At 39.5% G+C, this 23,995-nt stretch overlaps 1 protein-coding gene across 2 annotated transcripts in view; it reads left to right on the top strand.

Annotated features, from left to right (window-relative positions):
* LOC126170933 (uncharacterized) overlaps positions 1 to 23,995 on the top strand; it is a 65,312-nt gene that overhangs the window by 28,067 nt on the left and 13,250 nt on the right. For both annotated transcript variants that reach the window (XM_049920761.1, XM_049920760.1), the window contains exons 5-7: positions 1,741 to 1,985; positions 8,320 to 8,526; positions 19,577 to 19,769. In XM_049920761.1, the coding sequence (XP_049776718.1) occupies positions 1,741 to 1,985; positions 8,320 to 8,526; positions 19,577 to 19,769 (645 nt within the window). The remainder of the gene's footprint in view (positions 1 to 1,740; positions 1,986 to 8,319; positions 8,527 to 19,576; positions 19,770 to 23,995) is intronic.

Raw genomic sequence — 23,995 nt, 5'->3', positions numbered from 1 at the left:
AAATACTTTCAGCAAAGACTTTCTTCTAACTCATAAATTTATTTCCAATGTTAATATATTTCCATTTTTGAGAAAAGCTTTTGTCACAGTTGACACTCTGTATTTTGTATCTTCTTTACATCTGCCACCATGTTTTCAAGTCCTCCGACCAACCAACAAGGTTAATGAGTCCTAGATTCTACACTCCAACTGATAGAAAGCCAGATTTTTTTTCTATCTGATTACATCATCTCCTTGAGTAGTCTCCACTCGGAGAATTGATTGGAGGGCTATTTTATCTCCAAAACATTTTACACAAGAGGAAGGACAAAATGACATATAATTCTTGCATAAAATGACTGTTAATAGAGGAATATCAATGGAAAAATGAAAAAGACAGAGGTATCACTAAACTCTATTCTAATCGGAACATAAGAACACGTTGTGAATCAGCTTTAAATGGTGACTCTAGGAATATACTACAGTCCCCAAGCTATCATCTGCACAGGGATCATGAGAATAAGGTTAGAATAATTACTGCTCACAGAGGCATTCAGTCAGTCATTCTTCTGGCACTCCATATGTGAATGGAACAGGAAGAAACTGTAATAACTGATACAATGGGACATACCCTCTGTCATGCACTTCATGGTGGTTTGCAGAGTATAGATGTAGATCCAGATGCAAAAATTGTGAGATATGGGGAATGCTGAAAGGTGGAAGGGGTGGCTAAGGAGAGTGTGTGGGTGGGAAGGGAAGGAGAGGGAGAGTACAGAGGATGGTAACAATATATGAGAAGGAGCAGCTCCAGTACTTGCAGTGCTGCACATAGGAGTCAGAGGGGGCAAATTATAGTAAAAAGGAGACAATAAATAGTATGTTGAAGCAGCAGTAGTCCAAAGAAGACAGTAAGATGTGTGCTCTTAGGCTGAGAGAATTTTAGAATATGCAGTTGGGAGTCATGTGAAATCATTATTGAGAGGAGGAAAAGGGGGGGGGGGATGTAGAATGAAGATAAACAAGGCTCCAGTTGCCATGATTTGTAAAGCAGCTGCTAAAATTGCTCACTTTGTGCTGAGCAGCATATTCTACAACTAGTTGATATCTTACTCCTGGCCACATTGTCATGATAGCGATTATTTGCTTAGGTTCACGGTCACCACCACACAGAAAGCTATGCAGTGGTTACAGCAAATTTGGTAAAGAATATGGTGTCTTATCACATGTTCCACTGCCTTTTTTTTGTTATGAAATGTGCTGATGTCCTCATGACATGACTGGAATAGTTGTATGAATGGATACACCAGTGGATGGGTGGGAGATGAATCATTTCAGTTGTGTATTTTACAGGTATGTGAATAAGGGTTAAAGGGCCAGAGAGGGGCAATAACTTGAGACCTCCAAAGAGTTCAGTAATTATGAATTCAACAATAGTTCATGGATAAGACTGTACCAGCTTTAGTCCATAAATGATGACTGTAATCAATAGAAATGCGAAATTGTTTGTAACTATCACAATGTGTTCAGTTTCTTTACTATCTGATACAGTATAATTATATTGTTTAATTTTTAGTTGCACTACAGCCGTGTCATTTGAAATTAGTTGTGAGATAATTTTTTTGAGAGGGTAGCATGGCAATAATGTCTTACATGTACAGTAACTCATCATTACATAATTCACTCTGTACATTCTAACTTGTGGTAATATATAACATTTTCCTTGCAGCAGCTGCATTGTAATAAATGCTCTTTCTTTTTCAGCATTGTAGGTGTTGGTGCTCTGCTTACCACAGCATTTGCATGTGTCTTCATCTTCTCTCAGATAGTAATAGACGGAATGGATAATAAATATCCAGTGCTCCATAAACCTCATAGTTTCCACAGGTTTTTCCTTGCATTTGGCACAATTTTGTTTTCATTTGGTGGAGCATCAACATTTCCTACTATTCAAAATGACATGATAAATAAAAGCAAATTTTCCACGAGCATTGTAGTTGGTTTTTCTGGTAAGAACAATAATTATTTATCACACCAGAAATTTTTTATGAATGCATTTCAATGTCATTAAGTTTTACTGTGCACCTTAATGTAAGCTATTTTCTCTGAATATTTGGTAGAGTGGGAGGAGATTACCTCCATTCAGTAGAGATTCTTTTGACTTGTTGCTGAGAAGTCAGAGCTTCTTTGCAGCTCTCATGCCTTCTATGACAAAGTTATCAATTCAAATACTGGTTGGAACCCCACTGTGCTTTACTAGATGCAGTATTTTTGGTGTCAGTGGTGATGAGGTCTCCAGTGATCCTTCAATTCAAAAACTGGCCCTCTTAGTCCACAGTGCAATTAGATTCGGGGGCAAGACACAGCTGTGAGTAGGGTTGTGCTCTACCAAAACTACAGTTGGACAGTTTAGGTACAGTACATAAATGATGTGGTAAATGGTAAGATTTCTGTTAGTATTGGTAGCATTGGTAGGGAAAGAAATGTTAACAGAGTAACTGTGAGCCGATGGCATCTGTCTTGTTTTGCACCTAATTAGAACTGGACATCATTCAGTGTTAGTGCATTGCGTGTTTATTATCCATATAGATTTTATAAGTAATAAAAATTAGTTGATCGTGTAGCATATGCACTTTTATGTCACCAGAGCAGTTACTTTTGCTACGAGCACGGTTCACAGGCTCAAATATAAAAAAATATATATGTAATTATTGTTGTTATCTTGTACTCAATAGAACTTTTTCATCATGATCAAAAACTAAAGTTCCCTCTTGTTATTGATAAATACGAAAGTTGTTACAAATAATAAAAACCTGTTTTATATAAGTTCGACAAAGTATTGAAGCAATCAAGCAACCACTGATGCATCTGTATTGTTTTCTTTATTTTTACTGCAATGTACCTCTGTTGAATGTTATAGATTTTCAGATAAAACCTGAATTAAACATTGAAAATGTCAATTTTGCTATAAATATTGTTTATTTTTTCATAACAGACAGGTGTACATGATATAGCAATGCATGCGTGTCCAAAGCTGCTATGAAATACATGAAATGTATTTGCAGTTGCAAATATGGACAACCTTCAGCCATATAATGAAATGACAACATTGGAAATATGTATTGGACTGTATGAATGTATGAGGTTGTAGGTAGATGGACAATGACATATGAAAGCTTGAGCCTGGCTGTCGATCGTGCTCAGATAGCCTAAGTTGTTATGGTGACTGCTCACAACAAGCAGGAAATAGGGGTTCGAGTATCACAAGGGGAAGGCCTCAGACACGGCCAACCGATTCGGTTCAGATTTGGCAGGTCGCTTGTGTACAACCTAAAACGAAGGAATCTAAAATATTTTGGGTCAACACCCCCGCGTTTTTGAGAAAATGACCCCTAAAAGTTGGTGGGATCGATAGATAATTGTAAATAGAGCATTTTTCATCATCAGGTATGGGGTCCGCAAACGCATACTATTCCAGAAATCGAGGAAAGAAACTTTTACAACTGTCGCTTCTGTACCCATGTGGTAAACACTTTTTGCCGACAGCACTGATAGCGCAACGGCTAAGGTAACTGGCTGGGAATCGGAGAACCTGGGTTCGAATCTCGAAGAAACCTAGTGGATGTTATTCTTTTAGTTTGTATTTTTCCATATCTCAATTGATAGGGATAGGAGGGTTAATAAGGTAAGTAAATCAATAAGGAATGATGATAATAAGGTAGGCAAATAAATTTCTCAAACCTCTTGGGGTAGTAAACAACTAAAATGTTACTCCAGATCACTTTACAATGGCTCTTCCAGTCACTGTTATGTGTCCTCACTGTTCGTCAAACAACTAGATGGATGGTACTTGTCATATAAAAATTTGAAACAAATATACTCACGGCACCAAGAACATCTAGTGAATGCAATCTTTCGAAGGCTACACTGTTCCTTCCGAAGAGTCGGCAGAAAACAAACTTGATTTACATTTAAAAATATGTCTTTTTCGGGAATTTATTTTGATGCGTACCATGCATACAATATCATTGCCTGAAAAATCGGTGCTGAAAGTTGGTTATGAATTATGCTGTAAGTAGTTATTGCATCCGTGTGGTTGTGCAATTCCTGCTGGGTTTCCAGAAGCACACTGCAATTCTGAAGCCTGGAAATAAAGTTTTTAACCTGATGATAGAAATAAACATCACACGGCTGACACACAGGTGTGCAGTTTGGCGGTATTACTTTTACTGTGCACGTCGTCTGACCCTCGCCATCTATAAACATTGTGCCATATATTGTAGTATTACTTTGTCCACTCCAGGAATCCAATACTTGACAAAACTTGTTATCAGAAATGTATGGTTTTAAAACATTCTCAAGAATTGTTCTGTAAATCGCATTCATCAGTTTCCCGGATTTGGAGCAGGTAATGTAAACATTTTTCAACTAGTCGGTTAAACGATTGACCTCTTCTATAAGCCGAGGACCAAATGTAACATTTGTTTCTTGTAAACACAGGAAAACCTTAGGCAACACTTTTTCAGAGGCAGTAATGGCATATTGCGCCATGTAAGAATATGTTAGTATGTTTTTACTACCAACTGGGACAAGGGTTCGTTTTTCTCTGTTATGCAATAACGTGCGTCGAATGTTCCCGTGATACTCGCATCATGTTTGATCGGTGTTGATCACCACCATTTGCATGTTGAAAAGAGCCGCCATTTTCTGTATATCTTCTATATTTTGTACCTCTTTATGAGAGACTTATTTAGTGACGTGCCGTTGACGAATTTTATACTCTGATTTGAAATTTCTTGCCCAAGATAATGATGCAACAAATGTAAAATCTCTGTTGGGCGTATACTGGAGAGCTGCACCTGCAGCCCACTCCTGAAGTATTCTGGTTGTTACATTCTCGTTATGTCAACGAGATATGACAAATTGGTCGTATGTCCACTTATTTATCGCCTGGTACTTGTCGTATCTTGTCCCTCCTTTAACGATATCACTTTCCCAAAATTTCAAGTCCTCCTTCCTTCTCAGGGCTGTTGTTGCTCCATTCTTTTGCATTGTTTGTAAGTTTCTATTTGGATGATTCCTGCTAGTGCTACTGCCTTAACTTTTACTTCAAGGGGTATAGCCCTGTAGTTAAATCGTTTAATAACCGGTTCATAATACTCATCGGGAACAGATGTAGCACATATTCCCAGTGACGTAGAGATTTCCGAAGTGTTATGACCATTTTGCGATCCACTAGTTGGGATATCTTCCACTGAATCACCTGCTTCGTCTTCATGGTATAGTACTTCAGTATCGAGAAAAGTCATTTCATTCGTCAGCTCCAAAAATCTCTCGATGATAGCTGCTCCTATCAATCTGGAACACCGAGAAACAGACCTGGCTGCTTTCGGTAGTGCACTGATAATGCATCTGTATTGCATCACTTTTACAAACCAAAACACAGTGACGGTAACTTCCCACTTGCCATCGTCTGTGACAGGCTCCCAACTATATATTACAGCGCTAGTTGAAGGGTGTACATCCTCCATTACTCAGATTATGCACCTGAAAGATATGACAACAAATAATAACTAGTTACCACGGCATAAACAGACGAGCTAATTACTACAAACTACATACAGTACTCATCATATGTTAATTACAGAATAACACTGTATTCATTCACAAAACTTATTTCATTCGGCACATTAATGATGGAAAAATCACTACATGTATCCGCGAGGTTTGCAGCAGCCTAATGATGGAAAACAACTCTTTCCGATTGACTTCTATAAGAGTCGTGCTGAACACCTTCTCTCTTCCAGATTCACAACTATGATAAGACGAAGAGGCAACCAGGACAACATAACTCTCCCCGCGTGCATTCTGTCCCGTGCCTCGCTGTAAACGAGCGTCACACAGTTGGCTATCTGTGATCCCTCATGAGGAATTCGAAGCACTCTTATTCGTAGTTGTTTTCATGTGACAAGGCTTAAAAGTTTAATACTTTACTAACTCACGGCATTTGGGAAATTAGTTTGCCTACCTTATTATTATCATTCCTTATTGATTTACCAACCTTATTAACCCTCCTATCCCTATCAATTGAGATATGGAAAAATACAAACGAAAAGAATAACATCCACTAGGTTTCTTCGAGGTTCGTACACGGGTTCTCCGATTCCCAGCCAGTTACCTTAGCCATTGCGCTATTGGCGAAAAGCGTTTACCGTGTGGGTACAGAAGCGTTTGCGGACCCCATACCTGATGATGAAAAATGCTCTATTCACAATTATCTATCGATCCCTCCAATTTTGAGTCCATTGCTCGTCATAACTTTTAGGGGTGATTTTCTCAAAATTGCTGGGGTGTTGACCCAAAATATCTTAGAATTCTTCGTTTTAGGTTGTACACAAGCAACCTGCCAAATTTGAGTCGAATCGGTTGGCCGTGTCTCAGGCCTTCCCCTTGTCAGCTCTACACAAATTTTCAATTTCGTCATTCCATTATGCTGTAGGTTGCCCATGTTTGCAACTGGAAATGTGTTTCATGAAAACAAGAGGATAACTATCTAGAACAAAAATTTTATGTAAGTTACGTGGCCCATATCCTCAGTTCGTAGACAATTCACCACTCCTGGTTTATAGGGGAATCTAGTAAGACACTGATTGCATACGTAAAGAGAGTGATAGTTATAAGGTAATACCCGATAGGTATACAGCACATCTAACATACAGGTAAAATGGTACGATCTTAACTGACAAAAGCTACTAGGAAAACTGCAGTAGTCTACTTTCACTTATGATAGTCTGATGTAGCCTAAAGTAGTTCTACAACTCTAGTTGTGAGACAAAAAAGGCTGACCACTCTGCCATCAGTGGCAGGTACTGAAAGCTCAGAGAACAGTGAGAACTGTCAGACAAGTGTGGGGCCTGAATCCTTACAGACAATGTTGCATTGGTGGACAGACTCAAGGTGGTGTCCAAGGGAGCAGGATGTGGCCTTGGTACGAAGTACATGTGTCTGACTTTCCTTCCGTATTGATACTCAGGCTAGGCAGCAATCCAAATCACTTTTGGTTACTAAAACATTCTAAATATTTCATATATAAATGATCTGATAGACAATGTTTCTTGTTATGACTAGGCGAAACTACTTTTGTCCAGTCTTAACCGAGGGTTCTTCGATTGCTTGGTGAGATGGCATATCAAACTAGAACACAAGAAATATTAGTTCCCTTTATTAAGTAAATGAATAAAACATGTACCTAACTTTGACACACTTCTTTGCGACAGGAGTATTGGATAACTTACCCGCAAAGCATCACTTGATGCACTAGTTAAAAAACTGTTCTCTTGGAGTACAATGTTCAACATTGTCAAAAGTATATATTCATCTGAAACTGAGTGCTGTAGCTGATGTCTCAAAATGAGGAGAGCTCTTTCTAGCTCAATTCTGTATTGACCTCAGCATGAGTGTGCTGTTATGCTGAAAGAGGAGGTGGGGCCTGCAAGGGCACCTCCCATACTTTGTTGCGGGTGGCAGTGAGCCCTCGCTAATGTCTAATGTCCATGGTGTTGATTCACCCACCGTTGATACCACATTTCTAGCTCTTAGATCTCATTTGCAGACAGCATAGTCATATGCTGGGAGACTTGGTGGTCATTAGCACAGGATGAGAAGACTGAAAACTGACCTTTAACATATATAAAAGTAATGAAATGCATGCAGAAAGATGGAAACACTTGCAGACTTTAGAGTACACATTAGCAATAAATCGCAAACTTAAAGTATCTAGGAGAGGAAAGAATAGTGACAGTAGAAAGAAGGGGAAGATAAATGATAAAATGAGGTCACAAGGAAGTATTGGAAAGTTTGAGAATATCAATTAGATAGCACACACAATAGTAGTGAAACAGTAGATTACTGGTGGTAAGAAGAGTGAGGGGTCAGTGTGCAAAGAAGAAGGAAAAAATGTAGATAGAACATCAGAATGGGAAAGGTTTGGGGAAAGAACTTAAAACCAACACGAGAGGACACAGTGAAAGGCAAGAATGCGACTAGATGGTAGCCGAAATTAGGGGACTAGTGAATATCTATGTTAGAGTAATTGCTGCAACAGTGGAGTAATTGCAACAATGAGAAGATATAGTGCTGGAGTGGAGGACCCTAATGGAGCAGATGTTGAAACAATTGTTGTAGGCTTTCTCTGCTATAGAAAGAAAGAAACCTGTAGATTACAATCCTTCAGTGACAGAAATCTGCAAATTACTGCACAGATTTTATGAATGTGTGAAATTAATTCCAGTTATAGCTGAAATTTTTAAAAAGTTTGTCTCATCTTCTTCTTTTTTTTCACAGTGATTTTGATGCTGTACTTTCCTGTGGCACTTGCTGGATATATTGTTTATGGTGATCTTGTCAGCGCTAATATCACTCTGTCTGTCAACAAGTCATATCTGATCATATGTGCAAATATCCTTATGGGTATCCATTTGATATTGGCGTTTCTCATTGTTATCAATCCTGTGTGTCAAGAGCTGGAGGAAGCATTCCAGGTACCTCATAGTAAGTAAATCTTAATATTCATGCTACTTGTACTGTATAGAGTTTAACCTGTGTTGGTACGAGGGTGGTTTGAAAAGTTCTGGAACGGAATAGAAAAAAATACCTACATCACTGAAACTTTTTTTAGTTTTCAATGTAGTCTCCTTGTAGAGTAATGCACTTGGTCCAACGATGTTCCAGTGTCATGATCCCATCTTGAAAATGAGTTACCTCCAGGCCTGCAAAATAGTTGTCAACTCTGACCATCAATTCTTCATTTGAAGTGAATCTTTGTCCACCAAGAAAAATTTTCAGTTTTGGTAAGAGATAGAAGTCTGACGGAGCCATATCAAGTGAATAAGGCAGGTGTGGCAACAATTCATAACTTAGTTCGTGTAATTTTTCCATGGCAACGGCATGTGTGCGGGTGCGCATCAAGAGTCGCGGCATTGATCTTGCAGATAATTTTTTCATTTCTAATTCTTCAGTTAAAATGTGATATACCCTGTCAGATGACATCAGGCAAGTGTGAGAAATTTCACGTACTTTACATCAGCGATCCTCCATGACCATTTTGATTTCTAGAGTAGTGAGACTGCTTTGATACCTTTCTTTACGTAGTACTTAATCACTGCACGAATCTTGATTTTTTATTTATTTATTTATTTATTTATTTTTTTTCCATCTTCGCAAATCACTATGCAGGAGCAACAACAGAGCCACGTCACTGCCACAGTTCTCTTCCAAGAGCACTGACATGGCACTTCTTTACAGGCAACAGTCCGGTGAATATCATGTGAACAACTAGTTGCGCTAGCTCTGACCTCTTGTGGTGATTCCGAGAACTTTTCAAATTACCCTCATAGTGTGTATTACAATATTCAGATTATAAGCTGCACCTCTGGAAGACAATCTTTTTCTGTACACCAGTGGATTTACAACTACTAATTTAAATGAGGAAAATACAAGTGAGATAAAGATAGTTTCAAGGTACACCAATGTGCAAGCACAATATGTTAACTGTAATAAATTTTCTCCATTAAGATTCAATGGCATCTATGAGATCACAGTTTGGGAATGTATTTCTAAAATCTAATATCTAAACTACAAGACACCCACTGGAGCACAACTTTGTGTGTGTGTGTGTGTGTGTGTGTGTGTGTGTGTGTGTGTGTGTGTTTTGTGTGTGTGTGTGTGTGTGTGTGTGTGTTTGTTTGTTTTACAGAGCTATGAATTACCTCTGGCATTCTTATATCTCTTCCCACTTTGTGAAACATCCAACATCCTTTCAATACTACTCCTCAGGGAGGTCAAATTTCTTTCATGAGTTTGTGCATGGCAACCACAGGATCCCAGGCTATTGACATATCCTGTCAGATGGAAGTAGGCTTCATCTTGTTTTACAGAGCTATGAATTACCTCTGGCATTCTTATATCTCTTCCCACTTTGTGAAACATCCAACATCCCTTCAATACTACTCCTCAGGGAGGTCAAATTTCTTTCATGAGTTTGTGCATGGCAACCACAGGATCCCAGGCTATTGACATATCCTGTCAGATGGAAGTAGGCTTCATCTTCCACGGCCGATCATTGTCCACTTCCAAGCGAGCAAGAAATTCTAAAGCAAAGATCTCTCTTGCTGGCAGATCAACAGGAAGCAACCCATGCACATGGGTAATTTTGAATGGATAGCAAAGAAGGATGTTTCATAGAATTTTAAGCACCATACTCATGGATATGTCCAATGTTTGGACTACACGTTTGCACACCACCACTCGTCTCCTCCTGCCTTGCTGTGGCCACCGCTTCCACTGACATTGAATCAATTACTAGTTAAAGAATACTACGATCAATGATATGAAAGTAATTGTACTGAAGGTCACAGATGGAAAATATATCCGTCTGACATAAGCATGTACTGCAAGAATAAAAGAATAACTATCAATGAGAAAGCACAGCCCTTTGAACTTTTTAAAAAAGCTGAATGTTGTCATAATATTCTTCTCAAATGGGACTTCTTGCAGGCTTCACCAACAGTCATAACTCAAGATTGACAATGTGAGTCCAACATGATCAGATTACAGAGATTGCTCTGAGCAGTTGTAAATGTTATACCACCATTATCACGACATGTTCCAGTTGTCTAACTAAATGCAGGGAAATTGTGAGGCTTCTGTTGATTGTAAAAAGCGACCCAGCCTCTCAAAATAAATCTACATACCAATGATCATAAGTGCTAAAAGTGGTCAAGGAGAACTCTGGATTACTAATCATCATGAGCAGCCATGACTGATCCTTAAAGGTATGTGCATAGGAACAACCTGTCAATAGGATCTGGTCTGACCAAGGAGTGACAGCAGTGAATGTTAGCCATCCCCCACTAGTTTTCAGGTGCTTCCAAATCTGGAATGGAGAAAAGACTGGCCAAGTGACTCAGTGTAAAACACTAAACTGGGGATCATCCACTAACTAGCCAGTACTCATAAGGGTGTCACTGGCTGAACGAAGCATAATTTAGGCGGAAGTTGAGAAGATACTACCAGGTAGATTAAAACTATGTGCCAGTCCGAGACTCGAACTCGGGACCTTTGCCTTTCGCTGGCTCTACCATCTGAGCTACCCAAGCACGACTCACACCCCGTCCTCACAGCTTTATTTCCGCCAGTACCTCGTCTCCTACTCTCCAAACTTCACAGAAGCTCTCCTGTGAACCTTGCCTAGTTTGAGTCTTGGTCCGGCACACTGTTTTAATCTTCCAGGAAGTTTCATATCAGCGCACACTCTGCTGCAGAGTGAAAATCTCATTCTGGAAGATACTACCAGTTGACATCATTGAATCTTTAGAGTGTCTTTCAGCCTCTCTGGTAGTCCTGTAGTCCTCGGCACATGGTGTTTCTGCTTCAACAACCAAGTACCAATGACTGAACAATACCACATAGAAGATGTCTATCCATTGCCGCGCATAGAGACACATTGCTTGAAAGGAACAAAGTATTTCTAAATTACGGAAATGCAGAGCCACTGGCAGATCAAGGTTGATGAGTGTGACCGGAAAAAGATTACCTTCACAACTTCTGGTGGCGTCTAAGATACAGAGTTAGGCTCTTTGGACTATGTAATTCTCCAGCCACCTTTGAACATATGATGGACAACTTTCTCTGACACAAAATTGATGACATATTTTTGCTATCTTGATCACATTGTTGTTTTCTCAAAGACATTTCAAGGACATCTAAGCCATCTGACAATTGTGTAGAAATGTATTCAGACTACAGATCTCCATCTGAATCCATAAAAGTGCCCTTGAAATAAAAACCTCAGGGTACCCAGTTGATAGCGATGGAGGCTGTCCTGATTTAGAGAAAATAAGAGCAGTCACAGATTTTCTGACTCCTGACACATTTGTGATGGGAGGAATTTTCTTGGAGTGTGTTCATTCTACCAGTGATTCATAAAAGACATCTGTACCAACACATGCCTCTTGCAAGAACTACTGCAGGGAAATGCCAAATTTTTGCTGGAACTTGGTGCAAGAAGGATCTTTTCTTGTCTGTACAGAGGCACTAACTTCTCTAGTTGTAACACTGTATGATGAAAATGCAGAGATGGAACTCCACATTGACAGTAGTGGTAAAGGGAGTGGTGCAGTTAGTACAATTCAGGAAGATGGTGAAAAGGTGATAGTTCATGGTTCCAGAGTACTCTCAAACTTCAAGGTGAACTATTGTACAATCTATAAAGAGTGCCTCATAGTTGTTTGGCCTTTCAACAAGTTTGGGCCATATTTATTTGGCAAGCTACTTACCATCGTGATGGACTAGCTATTCTCTTGGTGACTGAGTAACCTGAAAGATGTACAACTACAGCTACATACATAATCCACAAGCCACCTTGCAGTGCATGGCTGAGCATACCTTGTACCAATACTAGTCATTTCCTTTAATGTTCGTCACAAATGAAGCAAGGAAAAAACTACTGCATACATGCCTCTGTATGAGTTGAGCTCTAATTTCTGTTATATTTTTTGTATGCATGTGAAATGTATGTTGACATCAGTAGAATCATCCTGTAGTCAGCCTCAGATGCCAGTTCTCTGAAGTTTCTCAGATGCACATTGCAAAAAGAATGTCATCTTCCCTCCAGGGATTCCCATTTGAGTTCACAAAGTGTGTGCTGACTGATCCTATTAATAATAAATTGGGCCGGGTTAACTAATCAGGTGGGTGCTGAGACTTCTCCTGCTGAATACCTTTCAGGGAATCCTTTGGCATAACATGCAAGTGTGGACAAAATCTGTCATCACTGCACTGAATGTCATTGCTGCTGAACAGAAGGAACTGCTGAAAACCATAGACCATAAAAGCATTGAAGAAGGAAGAACCATTTGAAGAAGCATTCAAACTAATAAATGGAACATTGTATAAGAGAAACTATAATCTGATGGGGCAGAAATGGTTGCTCATCTGTGGCCAGCTATCCTGAAATTTTTCCATGAAATGTCAATGTATGGTCACCTGGGATTCATGAAGACTGTAAAGGAATCAGATGCAGATAATACAGGGCAGGCCTCTACCAATCTATTGGACACTAAGTGAGCCACTGCAATGACGCCAGTGACAGAAGCACATGCCCAGTTACCTCCAGGGCATCCAGTACCTATCCCGTCTGCAGCAGCACTGTTCTGCTGAATTGAAATTGATCTCTTGGGTAGGCTCCCAAACTTGACAAACAGGAGTCAGTAGATAATAGCATGCACAGACTACCCCACCTACTGTGCTGTCACCAAAGCTGTGCCGTTGCTAAAGCTTCAGAAATTGCTAGGTCCATTGTAGAAGGCATCATTTTAAAGCACACAGCACCCCATGTGAAGATTTCTGATTATGGAAATGTTTTCTAGCCAAGACTAGTATCAGATATAATTTCATATTGTGACATCACCTCCAGGACAACGATTGGCTATCATTCACAGATGAATGACCTCAGAGGATGCTTTAGTAAGACATTGGTAGATATGCCCTCATACGTTGAGGTCAGAGAGCCTGGAGTACAATACTGCCTGTCATGATATTCGCATGTAACACAACTAAACAAGACACCACAGGCTTCACACTGTTCTTTGTGCTCCATGGTCACAGGCTGAAACAACAATGGATACTCTGTTCCTGTTTCATCCGGACAATACTCGGGATGACTGCATGAAATTTCTCGTCACCAGGACCGATGAAGCAAAGCAAGGCAGCTGGCTTACATATAGACCTTGGACAACCAGGAGTGGACTGAGAATGTTATAATACCAAGCACCACCCAGGGACATGGTATGGGTTTATATGCAATGCAGTAAATGGTACTATTAGGAAAGTTAGAAAGTTACTAAGTAGCGACTGTAGGCTGTATCCTACCCTTCATTGCTTGTCAGATGTATACTTACAAAGTCAAGGATTACAACCCTTCAAAAGAAGACAAAAGCACAGAGACATCGTTAATGTCCACCATATGAAAGCCACTACAGTCCTGAGGCACAGATCATTGATGGTGGCTTCTTTTTCAAGGGAAGTCAAGACTTGCTTGATGGCTGTGAAGTTTCAATGGAAGGGGCTACCTTCGATGCTCATAATAGTGAAGAGGATGTAACAACATGAGCAGACTGCTAGTATCTGCCAGTGTTGCTATACAGAGGACCATTGATAAGATCTAGAGCCAGGAGGTTGCAATTGGCTCCAATGAGAAGTTCTGAAACAGTGGTTCAATGTTTCTCAAGGAGATGAGAAAGTACCGCAAGCTATGTTTTACGCAATGTGGCATAGCAGTTGACACCACTGGTGGACTCGCTGTGGGTCACCAGTTCAAACCCAACAACTATCAATTATTTGTTATTTTGAATTCATAATTTCTGGAAGGTTCTTGAAATGTCTTACGTTTGTACATTCTGAAATATGCAGTATTTGTACAGATAGCAGCATTCTCTGTCCAGGAGTTGAATTCCGTTCTGTCTGTACATTGGTGTTTGTAATAATGTGCTTTCAGTGCTAAGTACTGTACTTCACTGATAACCCTGCTTTTGGATTTGTACATGGTTGTGGTTACAACATTAACATTGTCCAAGGCTGTAATTGTAAAAGCGTTTGAGACTAATGTACAACTCCTCTCCTTCCAAGCCAGATGTTTTAATTTTTTGACTGTTGTCAGTGGTTATGTAATAGAGCAATTTTACCACACATTTCTAGTGTTGCTATTTCTCTACATTCAACAGCCTCAATGAACGCATACACAAATGTGAAATTTCTCTGTATTAAAAAAAAAGCTATGCAGTAATTTAATCAAAAGCTATGTAAAAAATTCAAGGAACAAGACTTCCAGTCAGGTGAATAATACAGGGTTATAAATACAAAATCAAATAGGGGTAATGCAGGAGTAGGTTTAATAATGAATAGGGAAATACGAATGCGGGTAAGCTACTACAAACAGCATAGTGAACGCATTATTTGGCCAAGATAGATACGAAGTCCACACCTACCACAGTAGTACAAGTTTATATGCCAACTAGCTCTGCAGATGATGAAGAGATTGATGAAATGTATGATGAGATAAAAGAAATTATTCAAATAGTGAAGGGAGATGAAAATTTAATAGTCATGGGTGACTGGAATTCGATTGTAGGAAAAGGGAGAGAAGGAAACGTAGTAGGTGAATATGGACTGGCGGGAAGAAATGAAAGAGGAAGCCGCCTGGTAGAATTTTGCACAGAGCATAACTTAATCATAGGTAACACGTGGTTCAAGAATCATGAAAGAAGGTTGTATACATGGAAGAAGCCTGAAGATACTAGAAAGTATCAGATTATATAATGGTAAGACAGAGATTCAGGAACCAGGTTTTAAATTGTAAGATATTTCCAGGGGCAGATGTGGACTCTGACCACAATCTATTGGTTATGAACTGTAGATTAAAACTGAAGAAACTGCAAAAAGGTAGGAATTTAAGGAGATGGGACCTGGATAAAATGAAAGAACCAGAGGTTGTAGAGAGCTTCAGGGAGTGCATTAAGGAACAATTGACAAGAATGGGGGAAAGAAATACAGGAGAAGAAGAACGGGTAGCTTTGAGAGATGAAATAGTGAAGGTAGCAGAGGATAAAGTAGGTAAAAAGACGAAGGCTAATAGAAATCCTTGGGTAACAGAAGAGATATTGAATTTAATTGATGAAAGGAGAAAACATAAAAATGCAGTAAATGCTTCAGGCAAAAAGGAATACAAATGTCTCAAAAATGAGATCGACAGGAAGTGCAAAATGGCTAAGCAGGGATGGCTAGAGGACAAATGTAAGGATGTAGAGGCACATATCACTAGGGGTAAGATAGATAGTTCATACATGAAAATTAAAGAGACCTTTGGAGAAAAGAGAACCACTTGCTTGAATATCAAGAGCTCTGATGGAAAACCAGTTCTAAGCAAAGAAGGGAAAGCAGAAAGGTGGAAGGAGTATATAGAGGGTCTATATAAGGGCAATGTTCTTGAGGACAATATTATAGAAATGGAAGAGAATGTAGATGAAGATGAAATAGGAGATATGATACTGCGTGAAAAGTTTGACAGAGCACTGAAAGACCTAAGTTGAAACAAGGCCCCGGGAGTAGACAACATTCCATCAGAACTACTGACAGCCTTGGGAGAGCCAGTCCTGACAAAACTCTACCATCTGATGAGCAAGATGTATGAGACAGGAGAAATAACATCAGACTTCAAGAAGAATATAATAATTCCAATCCCAAAGAGAGCAGGTGTTGACAGATGTGAAAATTGCCAAACAATCAGTTTAATAAGCCATGGCTGCAAAATACTAACATGAATTCTTTACAGACAAATGGAAAAACTGGTAGAAGCCAACCTCGGGGAAGATCAGTATGGATTCCATAGAAATATTGGAACACGTGAGGCAATACTGACCCTACGACTTATCTTAGAAAATAGATTAAGCAAAGGCAAACCTACATTTCTAGCATTTGTAGACTTAGAGAAAGCTTTTGACATTGTTGACTGGAATACTCTTTCAAATTCTGAAGGTGGCAGGGGTAAAATACAGGGAGCAAAAGGCTATTTACAGTTTGTACAGAAAGCAGATGGCTGTTACAAGAGTCGAGGGACATGAAAGTGAAGCAGTGATTGGGAAGGGAGTGAGACAGGGTTGTAGCCTATCCCCGATGTTATTCAATCTGTATATTGAGCAAGCAGTGAAGGAAACAAAAGAAAAATTTGGAGTAGGTATTAAAATCCATGGAGAAGAAATAAAAACTTTGAGGTTCGCCGATGACATTGTAATTCCGTCAGACAGCAAAGGACCTGGAAGAGCAGCTGAATGGAATGGGCTATGTCTTGAAAGGAGGATATAAGATAACATCAACAAAAGCAAAATGATGATAATGGAATGTAGTCGAATTAACTCAGGTGATGCTGCGGGAATTAGATTAGGAAATGAGACGCTTAAAGTAGTAAATGAGTTTTGCTATTTGGGGAGCAAAATAACTAATAATGGTCGAAGTAGAGAAGATATAAAAAGTAGACTGGCAATTGCAAGGAATCGTTTCTGAAGAAGAGAAATTTGTTAACATCGAGTATAGATTTAAGTGTCAGGAAGTCGTTTCTGAAAGTATTTGAATGGAGTGTAGCCATGTATGGAAGTGAAACATGGACAATAAATAGTTTGGACAAGAATAGAATAGAAGCTTTTGAAATGTGGTGCTACAGAAGAATGCTGAAGAGTAGATGGATAGATCACATAACTAACGAGGAGGTATTGAATAGAATTGGAGAGAAGGTAGGTAGGGCATATTCTGAGGCATCAGGGGATCACCAATGTAGTATTGGAGGGCAGCGTGTAGGGTAAAAATCATAGAGGGAGACCAAGAGATGAATACGCTAAACAGATTCAGAAGGATGTAGGTTTGCAGTAGGTACTGGGAGATGAAGAAGCTTGCACAGGATAGAGTAGCATGGAGAGCTGCATCAAACCAGTCTCTGGACTGAAGACCACACCACCACCGTGTAAAAAATTATCTTTTAGGGGGCAGCATTTCATAGCTGAAAATGCTGTGTAAAAAATAAATAGGTGTCCACTGTACCTGTATGCACATTATATTTATACAGGGTGGAGAAAAATTGTCACAAAATTTTAACCCTGGATAGCTGATGTCAGTAGGAACTAAAATTACTAATGTTTTGTAGGTCAACAATGCAAAATTTTTAAACTACGGAAATATGCTGCCACACACTCCAATTGCCCTGTTGCCAGATGCTCTGGCCAATGCATGACCGCAAATGCTTTGCCAGCCGGAGATTGTGATGTATCAAAGGTGGCCCGCAAGCTCAGTTGTAACACACCAGCCTTCCACTCTGGGGACGAATCCACCAGGGTCCTGACACATCCATTGTAGTTTTGTGATAAGACATACTGGGACCAAACCCATCAACAGCTGTTAGTTCGCATACAGAAAGTCTTTTACAAATTGTGCCGGCCCTGAAGAAGGCCTTTTTTTGTACCAAGGACATTGTTTACTTAAAGCACGTGCTCGAACTGGTGGCCATATAACACAACTCAAGCTTGGTAATGTCAAATAGTGTTTTGGCGACCTCTTTTAATGATTCCTGGCATTGCCCTGATGTGATTGGCGGCATGTTGAATGCGGTCCATTAATTCCTCTTCATTTCTACATGGTTTGCGTCCGTGTGGGTGAACTAGAACCTTGAAAAATCCCCGCAGGAAAATGTCCGGTGGCATGAGGTCTGGTGATCGTAGTGGCCATGTCCTATGAGCACCTCTGCCAATTACCTAGCCGTCAAAGAGTTCATCTAAATATCCGCACACAGCACGACTGTTACGTGCGGGCGCCCCATCATGCTGCAACCACATGCATTGCCGTATGTCCAGGGAAACAACTTCCAGCAGGCTGGGTAGAGTTTCCTGCAAAAAGTGAAGGTAATTTGCCCCAGTAAGTCGAGGAGGTAGATGGAATGGCCCAATCAGATGATCACCCACAATGCTTGCCCAGATGTTGAGCGAAAATTGTTCCTGGTGTTCATGGACGTATGTGACGTGAGGATTTCTCCTTGCCCAGTAATGAATGTTTCGAGTGTTCGAAAGGCCATCCCGATGGAAGGTGCTCTCATTGGTAAACAACACAATGGTGGGGAAGTCAGGATCTCGTGCAACACATCACAAAAACCACCGACAAAACCCTGGCTTCTGTTCATAGCCTGCCACATGATTTAGGTCTTGGACAGGGTGGAAACTAAATGGATGCTTGTCGTTATCTCTCAAAACCTCCCAGACTAACCAACGAGTGACCACCATGACGTGTGCAACCGCTCAAGTACTTGTCGTAGGTGCTTCCTCGAAGCGCTCGAGAGCAGCCTCTTCAAATGCAGCATCCTATCATGTTAGAGGTCTTTCAGCACTGCCATGATATCCTGCTAACGAGCCTGTTTTGCCAAGTCCCTGGTAAATTGCTGTAAACGTTTGTGGGTGTGGATGGTGTCTTTCTGGGTACCGTTCCTCATACAACTATTGAGCTTCATGTGCATGACCGTCAGCTAGTCCATAAACAAAAACCATATCTCGTTGTTCTTCAAACAAATACTGTGCCGCAATGCTTACTATATTACTAAATCATAGGTGACGTGTATGTGTTCCAAAGTGAAGCTTACATGCGAATACCCCAGATATAAGGTGGAGACAAACAGCAAGATCTATTGGACACGTGTCCGTATCATGTTGGGGCAATGAAAGGGCGAGGGACGGTCGTACATGTGAATCACCAGCCATAGTGCTGTTTGTCAACTGACGAACGGCAACAGGGCAATCCCATGGCCAATTGGAGTGCTTGGCGCCAAGTTTCTGTAGTTTAAAAATGGTGCGTTGTCGACCTACACAACATTAGAAATTTTGATTCTTACTGGCATCAGCTATCCAGGATTAAAATTTCATGACACAATTTTTCTCCACGTTTTACTTATTTGGACACTGTACACCAAAGTGTGACTGATATAAATGATAAATATATTGTCTTCTATTTTCAGAATACAATTGGAAACGGTGTTTATTGCGGAGCATCATGATGCTGACAATGCTTTTTATTGGAGAAAGCATACCAAAATTTGGAAAGATCTTATCTCTTGTGGGAGGTTCAACTATAACACTTATGACATTTGTTTTCCCATCATTCTTTTATATGAAGCTTTGTGACCAAAAATCAGTGGAATGGACTGAAAGGTATAGTAGTTGAAAACTGCAAAATAAATATGTAAAATAGAAGTGTTTCTGCTATTTGTAATTTGAAGTGCTGTAACTTCCTCAAAAGTTGGAGGTAAGTGGTGAGACATTCCATTTGATTGTTTCTGTCAATATACTCTACAGTTTATCACATCAGGAATGTTCCATAATATATAATTATTACTTATTTATTTTTGCAAATGTAAATACCTGTTGATGCTTTAGCACCGTGAACTTTCTGCTGCTGCTTTGACATTTGTTACACATCAAATTGATCACCATATCCTAGAGTTGAGGTTTATGAATGTCTTGGTGGCCTGTTATACTAAGTTTTTAAATTAAATTACATTAAATTTTTATAAAGCTGTGGAGCTTTTTGTTGTAAAGAAGTGCATTAACTGAACTATGTGTAATGAAGCTGAGCTATATATTCTTAACCCTACTTATTGCAAATAAGAATTGTAGATGCTCAAATGTTGCAAGTTCAACACTATAATTTTAAAAGGGGTGCAAGAGTAATGTATGACTGCTCTCCTCCTACGGCTTGTCATATTTGCCACAGATGTGACTCTTAGACCGTTATATTACATGTGCAACATGAGAAAGTAGACCTCAGAGCCATGTATGCCTCAAAATTGATTAATTGTGAACCTGTACATAACTTTGTTAATAATTGTAAATGTTGTACTGAAATTAGGTGAACGAATAATAGTTACTAATTCGTTGTTAATAGTTTATAAATGTGAATGGTGCCTTAAAACAAATGCTGAAGAAGAGTCAACTGATTTGGGTCACAGTGAGGTCCCATAACACATATCGTGCTCAACAATGTAAGTAAAACACAGATTGCTGCTTACTATAAAAATTATACGTGAAGTTGCAGACGGGCACAATTAAAGGCACTTGCACAAAGATTTCAGACAATGTCAGGTGTCATCTTTATGGTAAGTAGCAATCTTATCTTTTCTTCACATTGTTGATATTCCAACCTGAAGTTTCCATTGTTTTGACATATCGAGCTCAAAAAGACAAGAAGTTGTAAGCATACAAAATTTAATTGAAATTTGTTACAGTTCCAATGATACAACTAGAGTGTATTACCACTGCCACCTGTCTGCCAAAATGCTGAAAAATTCTGTTGCACCTTAATAATGCCAGAATCAAACTCCAAGCTCATCTTAATCATGGAAATATTAAAAATCCAGTGAAAATTTCAATTACTGGCTGTGCATTCTGACTGACAGCAGTTCTGAATCAGAAATATTTCACGAATGAATAGTCCAACACTTGAAATTAAAACAAGACACCAACAAGTCACATTGTTCAGAAAATGTGTAAAACTGTTAATTCCAAAAATTCCTAAATACTGATGCTTAGTTACACCTGCTGCACTGTCAAAAAACATAAATTATCAGTCATTCAAGTATTTATATATTTATACAGAGAGTAACAAGCCAAATTACTCCCATTTTTGAGCTAGTCATTTTGAGACCTTGCAAGGAAATTTTTGTTTAATGATTCATTCTTAAACAATAAAAAACATAGAATGAAATTTTCGCTCTGCAGTGGAGTGTGCACTGGTATGAAAGTTCCAAACAGATTAAACTGTGTGCTGGACCAAATTCGAACTTGGGACCTTTGCCTTGCACAGGGAAGTGCTCTTCTGATTGGGCTACCCAAACATAACTAATGCTCCTTGCTCACAGCTTTACCTCCACCAGTTCTGAGTTCAAGTCTCGGTCGGACATATGGTTTTAATCTGCCAGGAAGTTTCGGATCAGCACAGTGAAAATTTCATTCTGGAAACATCCCCCAGGCAAATTATTAGAAGAGTTTCTGTGAAGTTTGGGACATAGGAGATGTGGTACTGGTGGAAATAAAGCTCTAAGGACAGGGTCTGAGTTGTGCTTGGATAGTTCAGTTGGTAGAGCATTAGACTGAAAAAGGCAAAGGTCTAGAGTTTGAGTCTTGGTCCAACACACAGTTGTAGTTTGCCAGGAAGTTTTAATAAAAAACATATTCAGTCGTAATGTATATAAAGTACCTTGGTGAAAGAAAGCATACCTCAAATTGTTGTTTCTAGCTAGAATGACAAGTGAATATTAAGTGTCCCCGCACTTTTGGGTGGTACCTGTAAATGTAAATGCTTCTTGCATCAATTTCAGTGATAAATAATTTTATTTAGTGCAATTTTCATTGATCTCTAATTTATCTGCTTAAGAAATTTTAACAGATAAACGTTACCTATATGGATAGTGTTGGAGAAACAACTGGCTGTCATCAGGCTGAATGTTGATGTACAGAATTCGATAATTTTTCTGAATTTGTGTTGCACGCAGTATTCATTTCTACTGTAGCATATGAATCAGACTGTAAAAATATGTTGATCACATCAATACATTTTTCATGGTGAATGAATTTTTCTAAGTGCTGACACAAATATTTCATGAAATCCACACAAAAACACCTGTAACTAGTGTGCTGGTCCAGTCATTGTCCTGAGGGGAGGTGGCAAGGACGCTTAAGAAAGAAAGCTGGCAGTCCGTGTGCTGACACAGTCATGCTGTCAAGTGCTGCTATACACGCACAGAGAGAGAGTGCTGTTTCGCGTGCTAGTCCAAGTGCAGCAGTGTCATTATTAGTAAAACATCATGTGTGCTCTGTTAGCCATGTAGTTTTTTTCATACAATTTTACAATAATGGTTAGGTAAAAAAAATAAATTTTTATGTTACTTGTAGTGTTACGTCAGCGTCATGGCGAATTACCCATCATTTCAGAATGGTCATAGTTGTTCTGATGTTTCACATGTAAGTAGCATAGTGCACAAAATTTGAAAACATTGCAGTGAAAAGTAGGGATCGCCATAAGTTTGTATTTGGTGCATGTTGTACAAACTGCTGTGAAGGAAATGGAGCTAACATTTTGAATTTTTTCTTAAATGTAGGAGGGGATCAATATCTGCGTCCAATGTCGGGAAAATATGTAGCACATTCACTTCTGATCGCACATACTAGAATGAAATATTCATAACATAAAGGGAACACCAATTTAGTACAGGAGGGTAACGGAGGAGGGGTAGAATTCATAGAGAGAAACCAAGAGATATACAATACGCATATTCAGAAGGATGTAGGTTGCAGTAGTTTCTTAGAGATGTAGATACTTGCACAGGATAAAGTAGCATGGGGAGCTGCATCAAACCAGTCTTTAGCCTGAAAACCACAATAACAATAATATGTGTTCCAGCTGCTGTGCCTTTGCTTCTTGGTTGGTGCCAGTTAATTATTTTGTCATCTGACATTCTGTTCCACCTCGAAGTCGCACTAAGTGTCCAATCTTCTGATTGCCGTCATTTAAGCTTCCGGTGGAATCGACTGTTCTTTTACTATAGCTGGCCATGTCGGGTGCTCTATCCAAGGTACACATCCAATAAAGCGGCTATCGGATTATTTTCTGGCCACTAATGTTAAAATTGCTTAAATGATGACAATCTGATTACAACATGGAGTTAAAACAGAACACCATGTGCCAAAATTAGTAACTTGCAACAGCTGAAGTGTGTACAGCAGTTGGAACAGCTATGGCTGTAAAATACAGTAGTTGCTGCTATCCTGGCATGTACCTGGAATGAGCACCTGGCGTGACGAGGACCAATGACTGGGCACCTAGCCCTGCATAGGCATAAATACAGGACCTGTTCCACACTGGCCTTAGCCTCAGGGAGCACCTGATAAAGATTGCGAGCCACACAACTGAAATATTGTGCAAGCGCAATTTTCCAAGAAGATGACGTCTCACTGGGAAAGCTTGAAGACCTACACCAGAAGATTCTACAGGGAGGAAATGTATCTGTATGTAAGAAAGGTGGATCAGCTGTGTCAAACTAGAGATGCCGAGAAGGGTATGTTATTTCGGTATTTGCTCAGATTAAATATCATGTAAATCCCAGAGGAGCCAAAAGGATTAAGCACCAGGCAAGTCGAGCTTTAGTAAGGGAGAGAAAATATATTATGCACCACCATTTAGATGTCACTACCAGGAATTACTATCTCAACACCTGAATATTGCTACTGCCTTAACCAGCCAAAACTGGGACAGGCTGGATGACACTTTATGGTTTCTTTTCAGAAGGCATGAAGAAGAGATCAGCGGCTTCTCAACTAGTCAGGTTTGAATGTCTCAACAACAAGGTGAAGCAGAATGAGAATATTTGTATGGTTGTCAA

The sequence above is a fragment of the Schistocerca cancellata genome, chromosome 1 (assembly GCF_023864275.1).
Source record: "Schistocerca cancellata isolate TAMUIC-IGC-003103 chromosome 1, iqSchCanc2.1, whole genome shotgun sequence".
In the NCBI taxonomy this organism is placed as follows: domain Eukaryota; kingdom Metazoa; phylum Arthropoda; class Insecta; order Orthoptera; family Acrididae; genus Schistocerca; species Schistocerca cancellata.
The sequence above is the reverse complement of the archived record's forward strand: the minus strand, read 5'-3'. Positions and strand labels throughout refer to the sequence as shown.